At 44.6% G+C, this 15,706-nt stretch overlaps 1 protein-coding gene across 1 annotated transcript; it reads right to left on the reverse strand.

Annotated features, from left to right (window-relative positions):
* Nucleotides 1-10,156: 10,156 nt before the first annotated feature.
* LOC104679508 (trafficking protein particle complex subunit 2-like protein) lies at nt 10,157-10,770 on the reverse strand. Its single transcript, XM_010385110.2, has one exon. The coding sequence runs from the start codon at nt 10,721-10,723 to the stop codon at nt 10,325-10,327; it is 399 nt and encodes a 132-aa protein (XP_010383412.1). The 5' UTR covers nt 10,724-10,770; the 3' UTR covers nt 10,157-10,324.
* Nucleotides 10,771-15,706: the final 4,936 nt, after the last annotated feature.

Below are 15,706 nucleotides of genomic sequence, written 5' to 3' on the forward strand. Positions count from 1 at the left end.
TACAGATAGGAAAGTCTGGTGACATTTCCCTTCCCTTTATAAAGTATGGATTTCACAGAACCCACACCCTGTCAAGGCCATCTGGGGAAGCAGAATCTTTTATCTCGCTAGGCAAAAGGGTTTATCTGTTTTACTTCCTTCTTTTAAGCTGAGGACCTTCTGAGGTAGTTTCTTTAATAAGTAAATTACTTTCTTCCCTTGTCTTATCTGACTGTCTTGATAGCAGAAGTGAGGGCATTTCCTTAGAAGATAAGATTTCTTTTACATTAGGTTCATGAATGAGGATCGGTGGATCCAGTCCCCACCTCCCCACCCTGGAGCTGAAATGAAGAGCTGAAGGTCTCTTAGGCAATTCTGGGCCACATTCAGTCTTGTTGAGACCTCTTTGGTGTGATTTATATGAATTTGGACCAGATTACCTGAATTTGAATCCCAGTTATATGATTTTCTGGCTATAAGACTTTGAGTAAGTCACATACCTAATTTCTCTGGCTTTAGTTTTCTCATTTCCAAAATAGAAAAAAATAATATATCCCAACCTTGTTGTGCAGATTAAATAAAATAATATATCTGAAAGTGCCTTATGTATTGTCTGTAAGTATTCTGTGCATGTCAACAAAATCCTTAAGAAGGTAGGGTGGACAGTGCTACCTGTAGGTTACCGATCATAGGACCTTTACACCTGAGGCTGTTCTTTCACAGTGCATTATTTTATTTATTTTTATTTATTTATTAATTTATTTTTGAGATGGAGTCTTGCTCTATCATCCAGGCTGGACTGCAGTGGCGCGATCTCGGCTCACCCATAACCTTTGCCTCCTGGGTTCAAGCCATCCTCCTGCCTCTCAGCCTCCCAAGTAGCTGGGATTACAGGTGTGTGCCACCACACCCAGCTAATTTTTGTATTTTGAGTAGAGACAGCGTTTCACCATGTTGGCCAGGCTGGTCTTGAACTCCTGACCTCGTGATCCACCTGCCTCGGCCTCCCAAAGTGCTGGGATTACAGGTGTGAGCCACTGCGCCCGGCCAATTTTTTTAATTAGAGAGGAAGTCTTGCTTTTTTGCCCAGGCCGGAGCGCAGTGATGCAATCATAGTTAGTGCAACCTCAGACTACTGGGCTTGAGTGATCCTTCTGCCTGGGCCTTCCAAAGTGCTAGGATTATGGGTGCGAGCCACCACGCCCAGCCCATAATTTGATTTTTATTTTATTTTTTAATTTTATTCTGGGAGACAGGTTCTGACTATGTTGACTGTGAGTGCAGTGGCTATTCACAGGTGCAGTCCCACTACTGATCAGCATGAGAGTTTTGACCTGCTCTTGTTTCTGACCTGGGCCAGTTCACTCCTCCTTAGGCAACCAGGTGGTCCCCTACTACTGGGAGGTCACCATAATGATGCCAAACTCAGTGTGGACACCCAGTGACCATAGTGCACTACATCCCAGAACCCCTACATGCAAGCTATCCTCCTATCCCCTGTCCCCGCCTCCCAAGTAGCTGGAACTACAGGCCTGCCACTGCACCCCACTGATTTAGAAAACTCCCAAAAGTCCCCTTTTCTATAGCCTTCCTAAGTGGAAATTTCCAGTATGCTGTTCCCTAGAGAAAGTTTAGCTCAAATTTGTTTGTAGCATTTTTTTTTTTTTTTTTTTTGACGGAGTCTCGCTCAGATGCCCAGGCTGGAGGGCAGTAGCATGATCTTGGCTCACTGCAAGCTCCACCTCCCGGGTTCACGCCATTCTCCTGCCTCGGCCTCCAGAGTAGCTGGTACTACAGGCGCCCACCACCATGCCCAGCTAATTTTTTTGTATTTTTAGTAGATAAAGGGTTTCACCTTGTTAGCCAGGATGGTCTCGATCTCCTGACCTCGTGATCCGCCCGTCTCGGCCTCCCAAAGTGCTGGGATTACAGGCATGAGCCACCGTGCCCGGCCATTTGTTTGTAGCTTTAATGGTAGATCAGTAGGTAGTTCAGCATCACCGTGTGCTTAAGGAACAGAGTTTTTCACTCTAGAAAACAGTCTTCGGAAGGTTATTTATCATAGCTCATGTGGTTAGTCATTTAAAACAGTTCAGTGGTTTAGTGGCACCTGTGCTCCACCCTCAGCTAATGCCACTGTCCCTTAAATGTTCTGCATTTAGCCACAGGGCTCTTCTTTCAGTTCCTCCAGTGCCTATGCACCCTCCTGCCACATGGCTCATGCACATGCTGTTCCCACTTCCCCAAATGCTTCTTGCCTCTCCCATCCTCTACCAAACTTCTGATTATCCTGCAGATCTCAATTCAGAGAAGTCTTCCCTGACTTCCAAGAAAAGTTCTGATCCCTCTGCAGTCCAAACATCACCATTGATAATTACCTGTAACTATATTCATGTGATTATTTGATTAATGTCTGTCTTCACTTCTAGATAATAAACTCTATGAGGACACAGGCCATGTTCATTTCTGTTTATCATTGTTATCTGCAGAACCCACCTGGATGCCTGGTACATAGGAAACTAATTACAAATATTTAAATAAATGAATGAATTTCCCAGTGGTCAGGGAAAAACAAAGCAATTACAATACTCGCAGTGTCTATAAGATAAAAGAGGACCAGGTACTCACAAAAAGAAACCAGCTTTTCCTGTGTTATTGTGATATGTAGACAATGTTCTTGTAGGGGAGAAAAAATATCTTTTCCTTCTATCCATCTTAGGTTCATTGGCTGGGACCAGTGTAACGAGAGAGAGATTAACAAGAGAAAAGCACACAAATTTATATAATGTAAGTTTTACATGACACAGGTGACTTCATAAGGAAATGAAGAGCTGAAGAAGCAATTCAGAGTTTTTATGCTACATTTGATGAAGAGTAGAGCGTCATGGATAAATGTGATAGGATAATGAAAAAGTATGAGCTAGCTAAGTGTAATAAACTGGGGAGATGGCATGGCCTATTCACCCAGATTCCCTTTGGTGTTCCTGTGTCCATGGAGATAGGGGTGCTCCTTTTCTCCAGGTATAGGAGGGCACCTCTCACATGAGGATCTTATGACTTGCTTCAAGGGAAGGCCAGAATATCCTTCCTGTACATGTTGTTTCTCAAATTCCTTCAGCTTAAAATATTCAATATGCCAAGGTGCCATATTTTGGAATAGTCTGTGGTTTTTTGTTTGTTTTTTTGAGACAAAGTCTCACTGTGTTACCCAGGCTGGACTTGAACTCCTGGGTTCAAGCAATTCCCCCACCTCAGCCTCCCAAGCAGCAGGTATTGCGGGGCATACCACTGTGCCCAACTCGGTAGTGTGTTCCATCATTCTCAACAATTATCCTACAGTTTCTACAATGGTAAATGTAATGTATTTCTTTTGTTGTTGTTGTTCTTCTTCTTTTTTTATTTTGAGACAGAGTCTCACTCTGTTGCCCAGGCTGGAGTGCAGTGGCGTGATCTCCGCTCACTGCAACCTCCGCCTCCTGGGTTCAAGTGATTCTCCTGCCTCAGCCTCACCAGTAGCTGGGACTACAGGCAGATAGAGATGGGGTTTCACCACGTTGCCCAGCCTGGTCTAGAACTCCCAGGCTCCCACGAGCCACCACACCTGACTAATTTTTGTATTTTTAGTAGAGACAGGGTTTTGCCATGTTGGCCAGGCTGGTCTCAAACTCCTGACATCAGGTCATCTGCCTGCCTTGGCCTCCCAAAGTGTTGGGATTACATGTGTGAGCCACAGTGCCTGACCATGTATTTCTTAAAACACCTCTCAGTATAGATTCAAGGCAAAATGCTAAATGTCGGTCAGCAAAGGGCCAAGTCATGGGGGAGGTGGGTATTGAGACAATGTAATCCAAGAAATCTCTCCAAGGATCTATCTCCAAACCTGAGAAAATTTAGGATGACTATGGAATGAGCCCATTCCTATCAGGCCATTCTCCTCAACGTGATCTTTACAACTAAACATTTGCTAATAATTCAGCACCAGATAATTCAAGATTGTATTTTCTGAGAACTTGAAGTTTGGAAGTTCCAAGGTGTAGTAAAGCATAAGTAACTGAGAACTGATGTCCCTTCTGAAAGGAAAGCACCTAACCAGTATGCATACTTGAATAGAAAGCCACCCAACTTCCCCGTGGGGGTGAGCTGGAAAATGCCGGGCAAAGATTTTCCTTAGATTATATTTTTGGGTTCATTCTAACATATACACAGTGAGCATATAACATGAATCCTCAGCTGGAAATAAAAGAGTTTTAATTATGAAAGTAATAATCACTTGTAAATTATTCAAACACACAGAAGGCCCTCCTACTCCCATCCTCCCTATTCTTGCTCCTTCTGGGTAATCGCAAGGATGGTTTCTTGTGTCTCCTTCTAGACCTTTCTCTATGTGTATCTTTAAGGAAATCCCCTGGGGGGGCATGATATCCCTAATATTGTTACTTAATGATTCTGTTTTTCCACAGAGCAGGTGAGATGAGCAGGCCGTAACTATTGTCTGTTATTCTTCAGCAAGGTACAGCAAGATCCATGTGGTCCTGCCAAGAAGATGGGACTCCTAATGTGCAATAAAGGAGAATTTCTGGAAATTCTCTACTTTAAGCTGCTTCATATAGAGAGCAACGCTGCTTTTTGTGTTTCTACAAAAGACTGGGCAGAGACCTGCCTGTCCTTCAGGGTCCCAAATGAGGTAAGAGGCCAAAGCTGGCCATCACCATGGGTGTCACAATTTATGCCCTGAGAGAATGAATGGAAAGCATCAGAACATCTTCTCGTTTTGGAACATTTGTTCGCTCAGTTTGGCAGAGGTTGAGCAGAAGTAGAGATGTCCCTCCTGTTGATTGATGCTCATTGCCTAGTGAGCAGAACTCACTGTGGGGCCCAGTCCTCTTCAGATCACTGAGCAAGCTCACCTTCAGGCAGAGGGGCAGGGGTGGTGTGGTGGGTATCAAGACATTGCCAAGTCTAACTGCAAAACAACCCCCACCCTCACTAAATATAGACATGTGTGTGTGTGTATGTGTGTATTTTAAACTAAACAACCCCCCCAAAACCCTCATAATGCTATGTATCCTTCTATTTTCATCTCCTGACTTCTTTAAAAAATGAAAATAGAGTCCTACTCTGAGAGATGAGGAATCCCCAATTTTGGCAGATTCTATATATGTGTATTGTTTAAATAAAGGAAAATAAATGAAATTATATGCTATATTTCATTCTATAATTTGTTATTTTCATTTTACACTATATTACCTATATGCTACCACCTAAATTCATTCTTTTTTTTTTTTTTTTTTTTTTTTGAGATGGAGTCTTGCTCTGTCAGTGCAGTGGTACGATCTTGGCTCACTGCAACCTCCCCTCCCGGATTCAAGCAATCCTCCTGCCTCAGCTTCCTGAGTAGCTCAGATTACAGGCGTGCGTCACCACACCCAGCTCATTTTTGTATTTTTAGTAGAGATGGGCTTTCACCATGTTGGCCAGGTTGGTCTTGCACTCCTGACCTCAGGTGATCTGCCCGCCTTGGTCGTTCTATTTTTTTATAACAGTTTTATAATAAATATAGGGTCATAGTTATAAAGGATCTTATAAAATTGTTATAAAATGTACCATCACACGAATGTACTACAATTTACTGAAACTTTTTTTATTAACAAATATTTTACATTGACTCCAGTTTTCACTTGTTCAAATCATGTTTTAGTGAATATTCTTTTTTTGTTGTTGTTGTTGAGACAGAGTCTCGTGCTGTGGCCCAGGCTAGAGTGCAGTGGCCGGATCTCAGCTCACTGCAAGCTCCGCCTCCCGGGCTTATGCCATTCTCCTGCCTCAGCCTCCCAAGTAGCTGGGACTACAGGCGCCCGCCACCTTGCCCGGCTGGTTTTTTGTATTTTTTAGTAGAGACGGGGTTTCACTGTGTTAGCCAGGATGGTCTCGATCTCCTGACCTTGTGATCCGCCTGTCTCGGCCTCCCAAAGTGCTGGGATTACAGGCTTGAGCCACCGCGCCCGGCCATGTTTTAGTGAATATTCTTGTGTGTATCTCCTTTAAACTCTAGAGTGCTGTTTCTTAGAAATAAAATTGTTGGTCAAAAGATACATGCATTTTAAATTGTGGTAGTTATAGGTAGACTATCCCTTATGTGAAATACTTGGTACGAGAAGTGTTTCAGATTTTGGATTGTTTAGTATTTGCATGTATTTATCAGTTGAGCATCCCTAATCTGAAAATCCAAAATCTGAAGTGCTCCAATCAACATTTCCTTTGAGAATGACCTTTAAACATCATGTCTATGTGCAAAAACGTTTCAAATTTTGGAGCATTTTAGATTTCAAATTTTTAGATTATGGAAGCTCAACCTATATTAGAAAATTTTTCTCTACAAACTTGGTACCAATTTATATTCTCACAATAATATATTACAATATATGTATCCTCCTTTTGTTTTTTGTTTTTGTTTTTGTTTTGAGTCAAGGCCTCACTCTGTCACCTAGGCTGGAGTGCAGTGGCTCTATCACAACTCACTGTAGCCTCAACCTACTAGGCTCAAGTGATCTTCCCGCCTTAGCCCTTCGGGCAACTGGGACTACAGGTGTGTGCCACCACTCCTGGCTGTTTAGTACTTTTTTGTAGAGATGCGGTTTCACCATGTTGCCCAGGCTGGTCTCGAATTCCCTGGCTCAAGCTGTCTGCCCACCTTGGCCTCCCTAAGTGCTGGGATAACAGGCGTGAGCCACCACACCTAGCCAGCCTCCTTTTGTGTTAATAATTATTTTCCTAATTAGAATTCAGAGTGCGAATCTTTTTTATATGTGCACTAACCATTTATTATTTCTTCTCATGAGATTTGCTTTGAATGTAGTGTTAATTCTTTAGTTAAATTGGCCTTGTAAGGTGCTGCCCAAGGACCAAAATTAGCCCCTAAGTGTTCTCTTTTATTGACAACTGGGGACATATTAGGCACAGGCACGCTTTGCTTTATTGCACTTTGCAGATATTGTGATTTCTACAAATTGAAAGTTTGTGGCAACTCTGTGTTGAGCAAGTCTGCCAGCACAATGCTTCCGACAGCATGTGCTCACTTTGTGTCTCTGGGTCACATTTTGGTAATTCTGGCAGTATTTCAAGCTTTTTCATTATTATTATATCTGTTATGGTGACCAGTGATCTTTTACAATGCTATTGTTATTGTTTTGGGACACCATGAACTGTACCTATATAAGACAGAGAACTTCATCCAAAAATGTTGTGTGTGGTCTGACTGCTCCACTAACTGGCCATTCCCCTGTCTGTCTCCCTTTCTTAGGGCCTCTCTATTCCCTGAGACACAGCAATATCGGAATTAGGTGAATTAATAACCCTAGAGTGACCTATAAATGTTCAAGTGAAAGGAAGAGTTGCAGGCCTTTCACTTTAAATCAAAAGCTAGAAACGATTAAGTTTAGGGAGAAAGTCATGTCAAAAGCTGAGATAGGCTGTAAGCGAGGCCTCTTGCACCAAACAGTTAGCCAAGTTGTAAACGCAAAGGAAAAGTTCTGGAAGGAAGTCAAAAGTGCTACTCCAGTGAACACAAGAATGGTAAGAAAGTAAAACAGTCTTATTGCTGATATGGAGAAAACTCTAGTGGTCTGGATGGAAGATTAAATCAGATAAAGCCTAATCCAGAGCAAGGTTCTAACTCTCTTCCATTCTATGAAGGCTGAAAGAGGTGAGAAAGCTCCAGAAGAAAAGTTAACAAAGGTTGGTTCATGAGGTTTGTGAGGTTTAAAGATGCCACCTCCATCATGTAAAAGTACAAGGTGGAGCCGTAAGCACTGACGTAGAAGCTAAGCAAGTTATCTAGAGGATCTAGCAAAGATCTAAGACTACACTAAACAACAGATTTGATTTTCTTTTCTTTTTTTTTTTTTTTTTTTTTTTGAGATGGAGTTTCACTCTTGTTGCCAGGCTGGAGTGCAGTGGCGCAAACCTCCACCTCCTGGGTTCAAGTGATCCTCTCACCTTAGCCTCCCGAGTAGCTGGAATTACAGGCTCGAGCCACCACACCCAGCTAATTTTTGTATTTTTCAGAGACAGGGTTTTGCTATGTTGCCCAGGCTGGTCTTGAACTCCTGGCCTCAAGTGATCTGCCTGCCTCAGTCTCCCAAAATGCTGGAATTAGAGGCATGAGGCACGGTGCCCAGACCAAATTTTTCTCTTCCCTCCCTCCCTCCCTTCCTTCCTTCCCTCCTTCCTTCCTTCCCTCCCTCCCTCTTTCTTTCCCTCCCTTCCTCCCTTTTTTCTTTCCTTCTCTCTCTCTCTTTCTTTCTTTTTGACAGTCTCCCTCTCTTGCCCAGACTGGAGTACAGTTATGCAATTACGGCTTACGGCAGCCTCAAACTTCCTGGGCTCAGGTGATCCTCCCACCTCAGCCTCATGAGTAACTGGGACTACAGGCCCATGACATTATGCTTGGCTAATTTTTGCATTTTTTGTAGAGACAGGGTTTCGCTATGTTGCCCAGGCTGGTCTTTTTTTTTTTTTTTTTGGGGGGGGGGGCGGAGTTTTAAACCAGAGAGGGGTGCATTTATTTTCTCACATTTAAAAAAGCTGAACTTAAGTAGTCCGGGGCTGGTACGTCAGCAAAGGCCCAGGGTCCTTCCCACATTCTGCCTTAGCAAAGGCCCAGGGTCCTTCCTGCATTCTGTGTCAGCAAAGACACAGGGTCCTTCCTGCGTTCTGTGTCAGCAAAGGCACAGGGTCCTTCCTGCATTGTGCATCAGCTCCACTATCCTCAGGGTGTGACTCTTTCCTTATGCTCTCAGGACAGCTGTCCCAGCACCAGCCATCACATCCATGTTCCAGACAGGAAGAAGGCAAAGGGGAAGGGCCCTGCATGTGGCAGCTGAGCCCCCTTCCCAGGAGCTTCCCCGCAAGTCTCTCCTAGCACCACCCACCTCCCTGCCACAGCTGCACACCCCAGGCTGCCAGGGAGGCCAGGACATGGTTCTCATCTGCCCACTGTCAGAACTGTGCAGAGGCACCTGAGTTCTGTTAGTAGGGAGGAAGGAGAATGGATGCTGGGTTAGCAACCTGTAGAGTCCCCACCACAGCCAGGACTCAGGCAGGAGCGATCCCCACTAAAAGGCAAAGATTTCACACTGGGCTGCAGTGGGGAGGTACTAGGTGCTTGGGCTGGGGTCCCACCTTCTAACAAACATGAGGGTCTTCTTAAAGATTTAACCCTGTGAGGGTGGCCTGTGGCCCACATGCACCCAGACCAGCTGCCTGGTGTGCCTCGGCCCACGCCAGGACTTCCAATTCACCCTGGGGCGGGGGAGGCCTGGGGCATGCGGTTTTCACACACACTCCTTGCTGATTTCTTCTATAATTTATAAAATTAACACTGTGCTTGCTGGATGGGATGAAAAGGCAAATATGTATTGAGAAAGTTCCCCTCCCTGTGTCTGCCCCAGGCTGACCCCCTTACAGCCTTTCCTGCTGCGGGGGCTCCTGGGGTCTTCAAGGTCCTTGAGAAACTCTCCAGTCCTGCACCAGTGCTGGAACCAGCTCTGGCGGGGGTCTCCTCAGCTGGCTGAGCCTTGACTGCTGGACCCCAAGGATGCCGGCGGCACTGACACCACTATGGGCTTGGCCGCTGCCCTGGGTGGTAGTCAGCCATGTCATCAAGCGACACAGCACCTAACCCCCTCAGCACCAATAGGCAGGAAGGGGCGCCTCAAGTCTGCGCTCCAGGGTTTAGGATGAGGGCTGCAGCTGAGCCAACGCCACGGGGCCACGAGGCTTCCCAGGTTTCGCAAGGGTTCTTTTCAGGCCGGGCTGAGTCTAGACGTTGGGCCAGATGCAAAGAATGGAGGCCAAGTCCAGAAAGAGGAGGGCCCTCCCCTGTAGGAAGGCACGCTGGCTCCCCTTTTGCCCCTAGATCCTAGGCTGGTTCTGGGCTCAGGAGGCCGACCCCTCCAGACCAGTCCACCTATTCAGCCAATGGGCGGCCCACATATCACAGGTCCTGCAGGCTCAGGAACTCCTGGCTCCAGGTGTCCTTGCCTCTGCCCCTTCGGGACAACTGGCGACAGGCTTCCTGCACCATCTAATCCCAAACCTCTGCCCACACCCCTGAAAGTCCTTAGTTGAAGTCTTCTTAGTTAAATCCTTGGCTGACACGGCAGGAAAAAGCCAAATCTCATCTCACAAGACCTTTAGTTGAGAGAACATGCACAGCTACCTGCCCTGAAAGCCCCGGGCGTCCCACTCAGGAAGAGGCGACGAGAATAGACCAACGGCCACCACGGTCGCGCGTGGGATTCTCTGCGATGGCCGGCAGCACAGCTCATTCAGCACACCTGTATCATCATGGAGTCACCATGTTATCAAAGGCCCTGGACTGGATGCGGTCCCCTGGGTTGTAGAAGGGGTTGCACATCACGTCCGTGTAGGAGTTGTGTAGCTTCCGGAACATGCTGCAAATTTCGTTGTCTCGAAGGGCTGTGTTGGAGGAATCCACCATCATGACAAACTTCACCTTGGAGTTGGTGATGTAGCCGTATACTTTGTAGTCCTCCGTGCGGTAGAGCAGGCCCAGGTACAGCTCCCTCTGGTGGAGCAGGGCCTTCCTCATTGCAGAGATCTTCTCATCCACCACGTCCAGAGATGTGTGCACCATGTAGTGGAACTTCAGCTCGTTCTCCGTGGGGGTGCTGCGAATGTAGAGGGGGTAATTCTCGGCGATCACCGCTATGCACACCGCCATCTTGGGAGGCCCGGCGCGCGCCGCATCACGTGACCCGCCGCTGGTCACGCAGCTCCCCCGCCCCCAGGCTGGTCTTAAACAACTGAACTCAAGCGATCTGTTGGCCTTGGCCTCCCAAAGTGATGAGATTAAAGGCATGAGCCACCACGGCTGGCCAACAATAGATTATCAGGGTAGGCAGAACTGTCTTACATTGGGAAAGATGTTACCTAGGACTTTAACAGATAGAGAGAAATCAATGTCTGGCTTCTAATCTTCAAAAAACAGGCTGACTGTCTTGTTAGGGGCTAATGCAGCTGGTGACTTTAAGTTGAAGCCAATGCTTATCTACCAGTCTGAAAATTCTAGGACAATTAAGAATTATGCCAAATCTACTCTATCTGTGCCATGTAAATGGAGCAGCAAAACCTGGATGACAGCACGTAGGATTACAGCATGGTTTACTAAATATTTTAAGCCCACTGTTGAGACCTACCGCTAAGAAAAATATGTTATTTTTAAAATATTACTGCTCTTGACAATGCACCTGGTCTCCCAAGACTTCTGATGAAGGTGTACAAGGAGATGAATGTTGTTTTCATGCCTGCTTACAACATTCATTCTGCAGCCCATGGATCATCAAGAAGTAACTTGGGGCTGTGTGCAGTGGCTCACTCCTGTAATCCCAGCACTTTGGAAGGCCAAGGCAGGCAGATTGCTTGAGCCCAGGAGTTCGAGACCAGCCTGGGCAACATGGCGAAAACCCATCTCTACAAAAAGTACAAAAATTAGCCAGGAGTGGTGGTGTGCACCTGTAGTCCCAGCTGCCAGGGAGGCTGAGGATCACCTGAGCCTGGGAGGTCAAGGCTGAACTAAGCTGAGATTGTACCACTGCACTCCAGCCTGGGTGACAGAGTGAGACACTGTCTAAAAAAAAAAAAAAAAAAAAGGTAATTTTGATTTACTTCAAAATTTTCAGTCTTATTTAAGAAATACATTTCATAAGGCAATAGCTGCCATAGATAGCGATTCCTCTGACAGATTTGGACAAAGTAAATAGAACACCTTCTGGGAGGGATTCACTATTCTAGATGCCATTAGGAACATTCATAAGTCTGATCCGGTGGCATGCACATAGTTACTCAGGAGGCTAAGGCAGGAGGATTACTTTAGGCCAGGAATTCAAGGCTGCAGTGTGCCATGACTGTGCCTGTGAATAGCCACTGTACTCCAGCCTGGGAAACGTAGTGAGACCCTACCTCTAAAAAAATTGGTTATTCATAGGAGGAGGTCAAAATATCAACATTAACAGGAGCTTGGAAGAAGTTGATCCAGCCGCCACAGATGACTTTGAGTAATTTCAGTGAAGGAAATTACTGCAGATGTGGAAAGAGCAAGAGAACTAGAATTAGCGAAGTGGAGGCCAGGCACGGTGGCTCACGACTATAATCCTAGCACTTTGGGAGGCAGAGGCGGGTGGATCACTTCAGGTCGGGAGTTCGAGACCAGCCTGACCAACATGGAGAAACCCCATCTCTACTAAAAATGCAAAATTAGCCAGGCATGCTGGTGCATGCCCGTAATCCCAGCTACTCGGGAGGCTGAGGTAGGAGAATCACTTGAACCCAGGAGGCGGAGGTTGCAGTGAGCCGAGATGGTGCCATTGCACTCCAGCCTGGGTAACAAGAGTGAAACTCCATCTCCAAAAAAAAAAAAAAAAAAAAAAAAAAAAAATTGTGGAGCCTGAAGATGGGACTGAATTGCTGCAATGTCATGATCCAACTTGAACCAGTGAGGAGTTGCTTCTTATGGATGAGCAAAGAAAGTAGTTTCTCAAGATGGAATCTACTCCTGGTGAAGATGCTGTGAACATTGTTGAAATGACAACAAAGGATTTAGATGTTACATAAACATCATTGATAAAGCAGCAGCAGGGTTTGAGAAGACTGGCTCCAATTTTGAAAGAAGTTCTATTACGGGTAAAAGGCTATCAAGCAACATCACATGCTAGAGAAATCTTTCATGAAAAGTAGAGTCAATTCAGGTGGCAAACATCTTTGTTGTCTTATTTTAAGAAATTGGGGCCAGGTGCGGTGGCTCACATCTGTAATCCCAGCACTTTGGGAGGTTGAGGCAGGTGGATCGCTTGAAGTCAGGAGTTCGAGACCAGCCTGGCCAAACATGGTGAAACCCTGTCTCTATTAAAAATACAAAAATTAGCTGGGTGTGGTGGCAGGCACCTGTAATCCCAGCTACTTGGGAGGCTGAAGCACGAGAATCGCTTGAACCCGGGAGGTACAGGTCACAGTGAGCCAAGATGGCGCCACTGCACTCCAGCCTGGGTGACAGGGCAAAATTCTGGCTCAAAAAAAAAAAAAAGAAAGAAAGAAAGAAAAAAAGAATAAAGACAGCATTTCCTGAGTCTGCCTGCCTGTCATCATACCAACCCTAAACTGCCTAGATTTATGGAAGGGAAAAATTAAACTTTAACTTGCCTAAACTCCTACTGTGTTGAATTTGCTGTCACTTGCAGCCAATACAAATCCTAACTGATACAGAAGGTGCTATTACACCAGAAGAAGGTAAAATTTCTGGGTAAACAAAAAATCCAAATGTCTCTGCACAGATTTTGTTAATAATTTTTCAAAAATCTCCCATTAGTTATCCACAAGGTTAATTTTCTCACTTCCTTCAAGTTCTTGCCAAACTATCACTTTTGTCTTAAAACACTTTTATCGAAATATAATTGATATACAATAAACTGCATGTATTTGAAGTGTACAGTTTTGTAAGTTTTGACATATGTATATACTGTCAAGCAATCACCACACAAGATAGGGGATATATTCATCACCCACACAAGTTTCCTGTACCCCTGTCCTTCTGCCTCTCTCTAGCCACTCCTCCCCAGGTAATCATTGATCTGTTTTCATCACTATAGATTAGTTTGCAGCTTCTAGAGTTTTATGTAAATGAAATACTACAGTGTGCCTTATTTTTTTTTCTAGATTCTTTCACTCAGCATAATTATTTTGAGATTCATCCGTGCTGTTGTGTGTATCAATAGTTCATTGCTATTTACTGTAAGTAGTGTGCCATTGTTTGGATAGATCACAGTTTGTCTATTTACCCATCGATAGACATTTGGATTGCTCCAGTTTTTTGCTATTACAAATAACTCTGCTATGAATGTTAATGTACAAGTATTTATATAAACATATGTTTACTTTCCTCTTGGGTAAACGCCTAGGAGTTGGCTGGATCATATGATAGATAAATATTTTGCTTTTTGAAAAACTTCCAAACGGATGGGTATCATTTTATATTCCCACCAGCAGTGTATGAGGTTCCAGTTTCTTCGTATCTTTGGCAACAATTTCCTATTATAGTGGCTGCATAGTGGTAACTTATTGTGGTTTTAATTTGCATTTCCCTAATGTCTAATAACGTTGAGCATCTTTTCATGTGCTTATTTGTCATCTATATAGCTTCTTTGGTGAAGCAACTGCTCAAATAGTTTGCCCATTTTTTGTTGGATGTTTGTCTTCTTATGGAGTTGTAAGAGTTCTTTATATATTCTGAGTACAACTTATTTTTGAGATGTGTCCTTTGAAATGTTCTTTCCTGGTTGATGACTTGTCTTTTCATTATCTTAACAGTATCTTTTGAAGAGCAGAAGTTTTTTATTTTGCTGAAGTTGAATTTCTTTCTTTCTTTTTTTTTTTTTTTTTTGAGACAGATTCTTGCACTGTCACCCGGGCTGGATGCAATGGCGTGATCTCATCTCACTGCAACCTCCACCTCCCGGGTTCAAGCGATTCTCCTGCCTCAACCTCCCAAGCAGCTAGGATTACAGGCGCCTGCCACCGCACCCGGCTAATTTTTTGTATTTTTAGTAGAGACGGGGTTTCACTGTGTTGCTGAGGCTGGTCTCCAACTCCTGACCTCGTGATCTGCCTGCCTCAGCCTCCCAAAGTGCTGGGATTACAAGTGTGAGTCACTGTGCCCGGCCTCTTTTCCTTTTTGTTTGAGACAGAGTCTTACTCTGTCAGCCAGGCTGGAGTGCAGTGGGGCCATCACAGATCACTGCAGCCTCAAGCTACCCGGCTCAAGCAAACCTTCCACCTCAGTCTCCAGAGTAGCTGGGACTATAAGCGTGTGCCATCATGTCCAGCTAATTTTTAAATTTTTTGTAGAGACAGGGTCTCACTATGTTGCCAGGGCTGGTCTGGAACTCCTGGGCTCAAGTGATCTTCCTGCCTCAGCCTCCCAAAGTGCTGTGATTAGAGGCATGAGCCACTGTGCCCAGTTTTAGTTTTCTTTTATGGATTTTGGTGTTATATCTAGGAAATCTTTACCTGACCTAATATCACAGACTTTATTCTATTTATAAGAAATGTTATAGCTTTAGGTTTTACATTTAGGCTATGATCCGTTTTGAGTTAATTTCTGCATATGATATGAGGTACGGATTGGAGTTCATTGTTTTCCATCTGCATATGCAATTGTTCCAGCACCATTTATTGAAAAGACTATCCTTGACCCACTGAATTTTCTTCATACATTTGTTAAAAATTAGTGTGCATAATATGTGGGGTCTTTTTCTCAGACTCTCTTGTCATAGTCAGTTTGGGCTGCTATGACAGAGTACCATAAACTGGGTGGTTCATAAACCACAAAAATATTTTTCTCATAGTGGAAGCTGGAAGTCCAAGAGAAGGTGTCAGCATGGTAGGGTTCTGCTGAGGGCCCTCTCCAGGTTGTAGATGGTTTACTTCTTGCTGTATCTTCACATAGCAGAGAACAGAGAGGGAAAGCAAGCTCTCTCATGACTTTATAAGTGCACTAATTCCATTAATGAGGTCTCCACCCATACGACCTCATCTAAACCTAATCACCTCTTAAAGGTCCCACCTCCTCATACCATCACATTGGGCAGTAGGATTTCAACATATAAAGTTTGAATAGGACACATTCCGTCCAGTCCACTCAATTCTATTGTTT

This window comes from Rhinopithecus roxellana, chromosome 8 (genome assembly GCF_007565055.1).
Source record: "Rhinopithecus roxellana isolate Shanxi Qingling chromosome 8, ASM756505v1, whole genome shotgun sequence".
NCBI classification, from domain to species: Eukaryota; Metazoa; Chordata; class Mammalia; order Primates; family Cercopithecidae; genus Rhinopithecus; species Rhinopithecus roxellana.

What these genes read in the sequence shown, in the direction of transcription:
- LOC104679508 (XM_010385110.2), bottom strand. Translation starts at nt 10,723, where the DNA reads ATGGCGGTGTGCATAGCGGTGATCGCCGAGAATTACCCCCTCTACATT.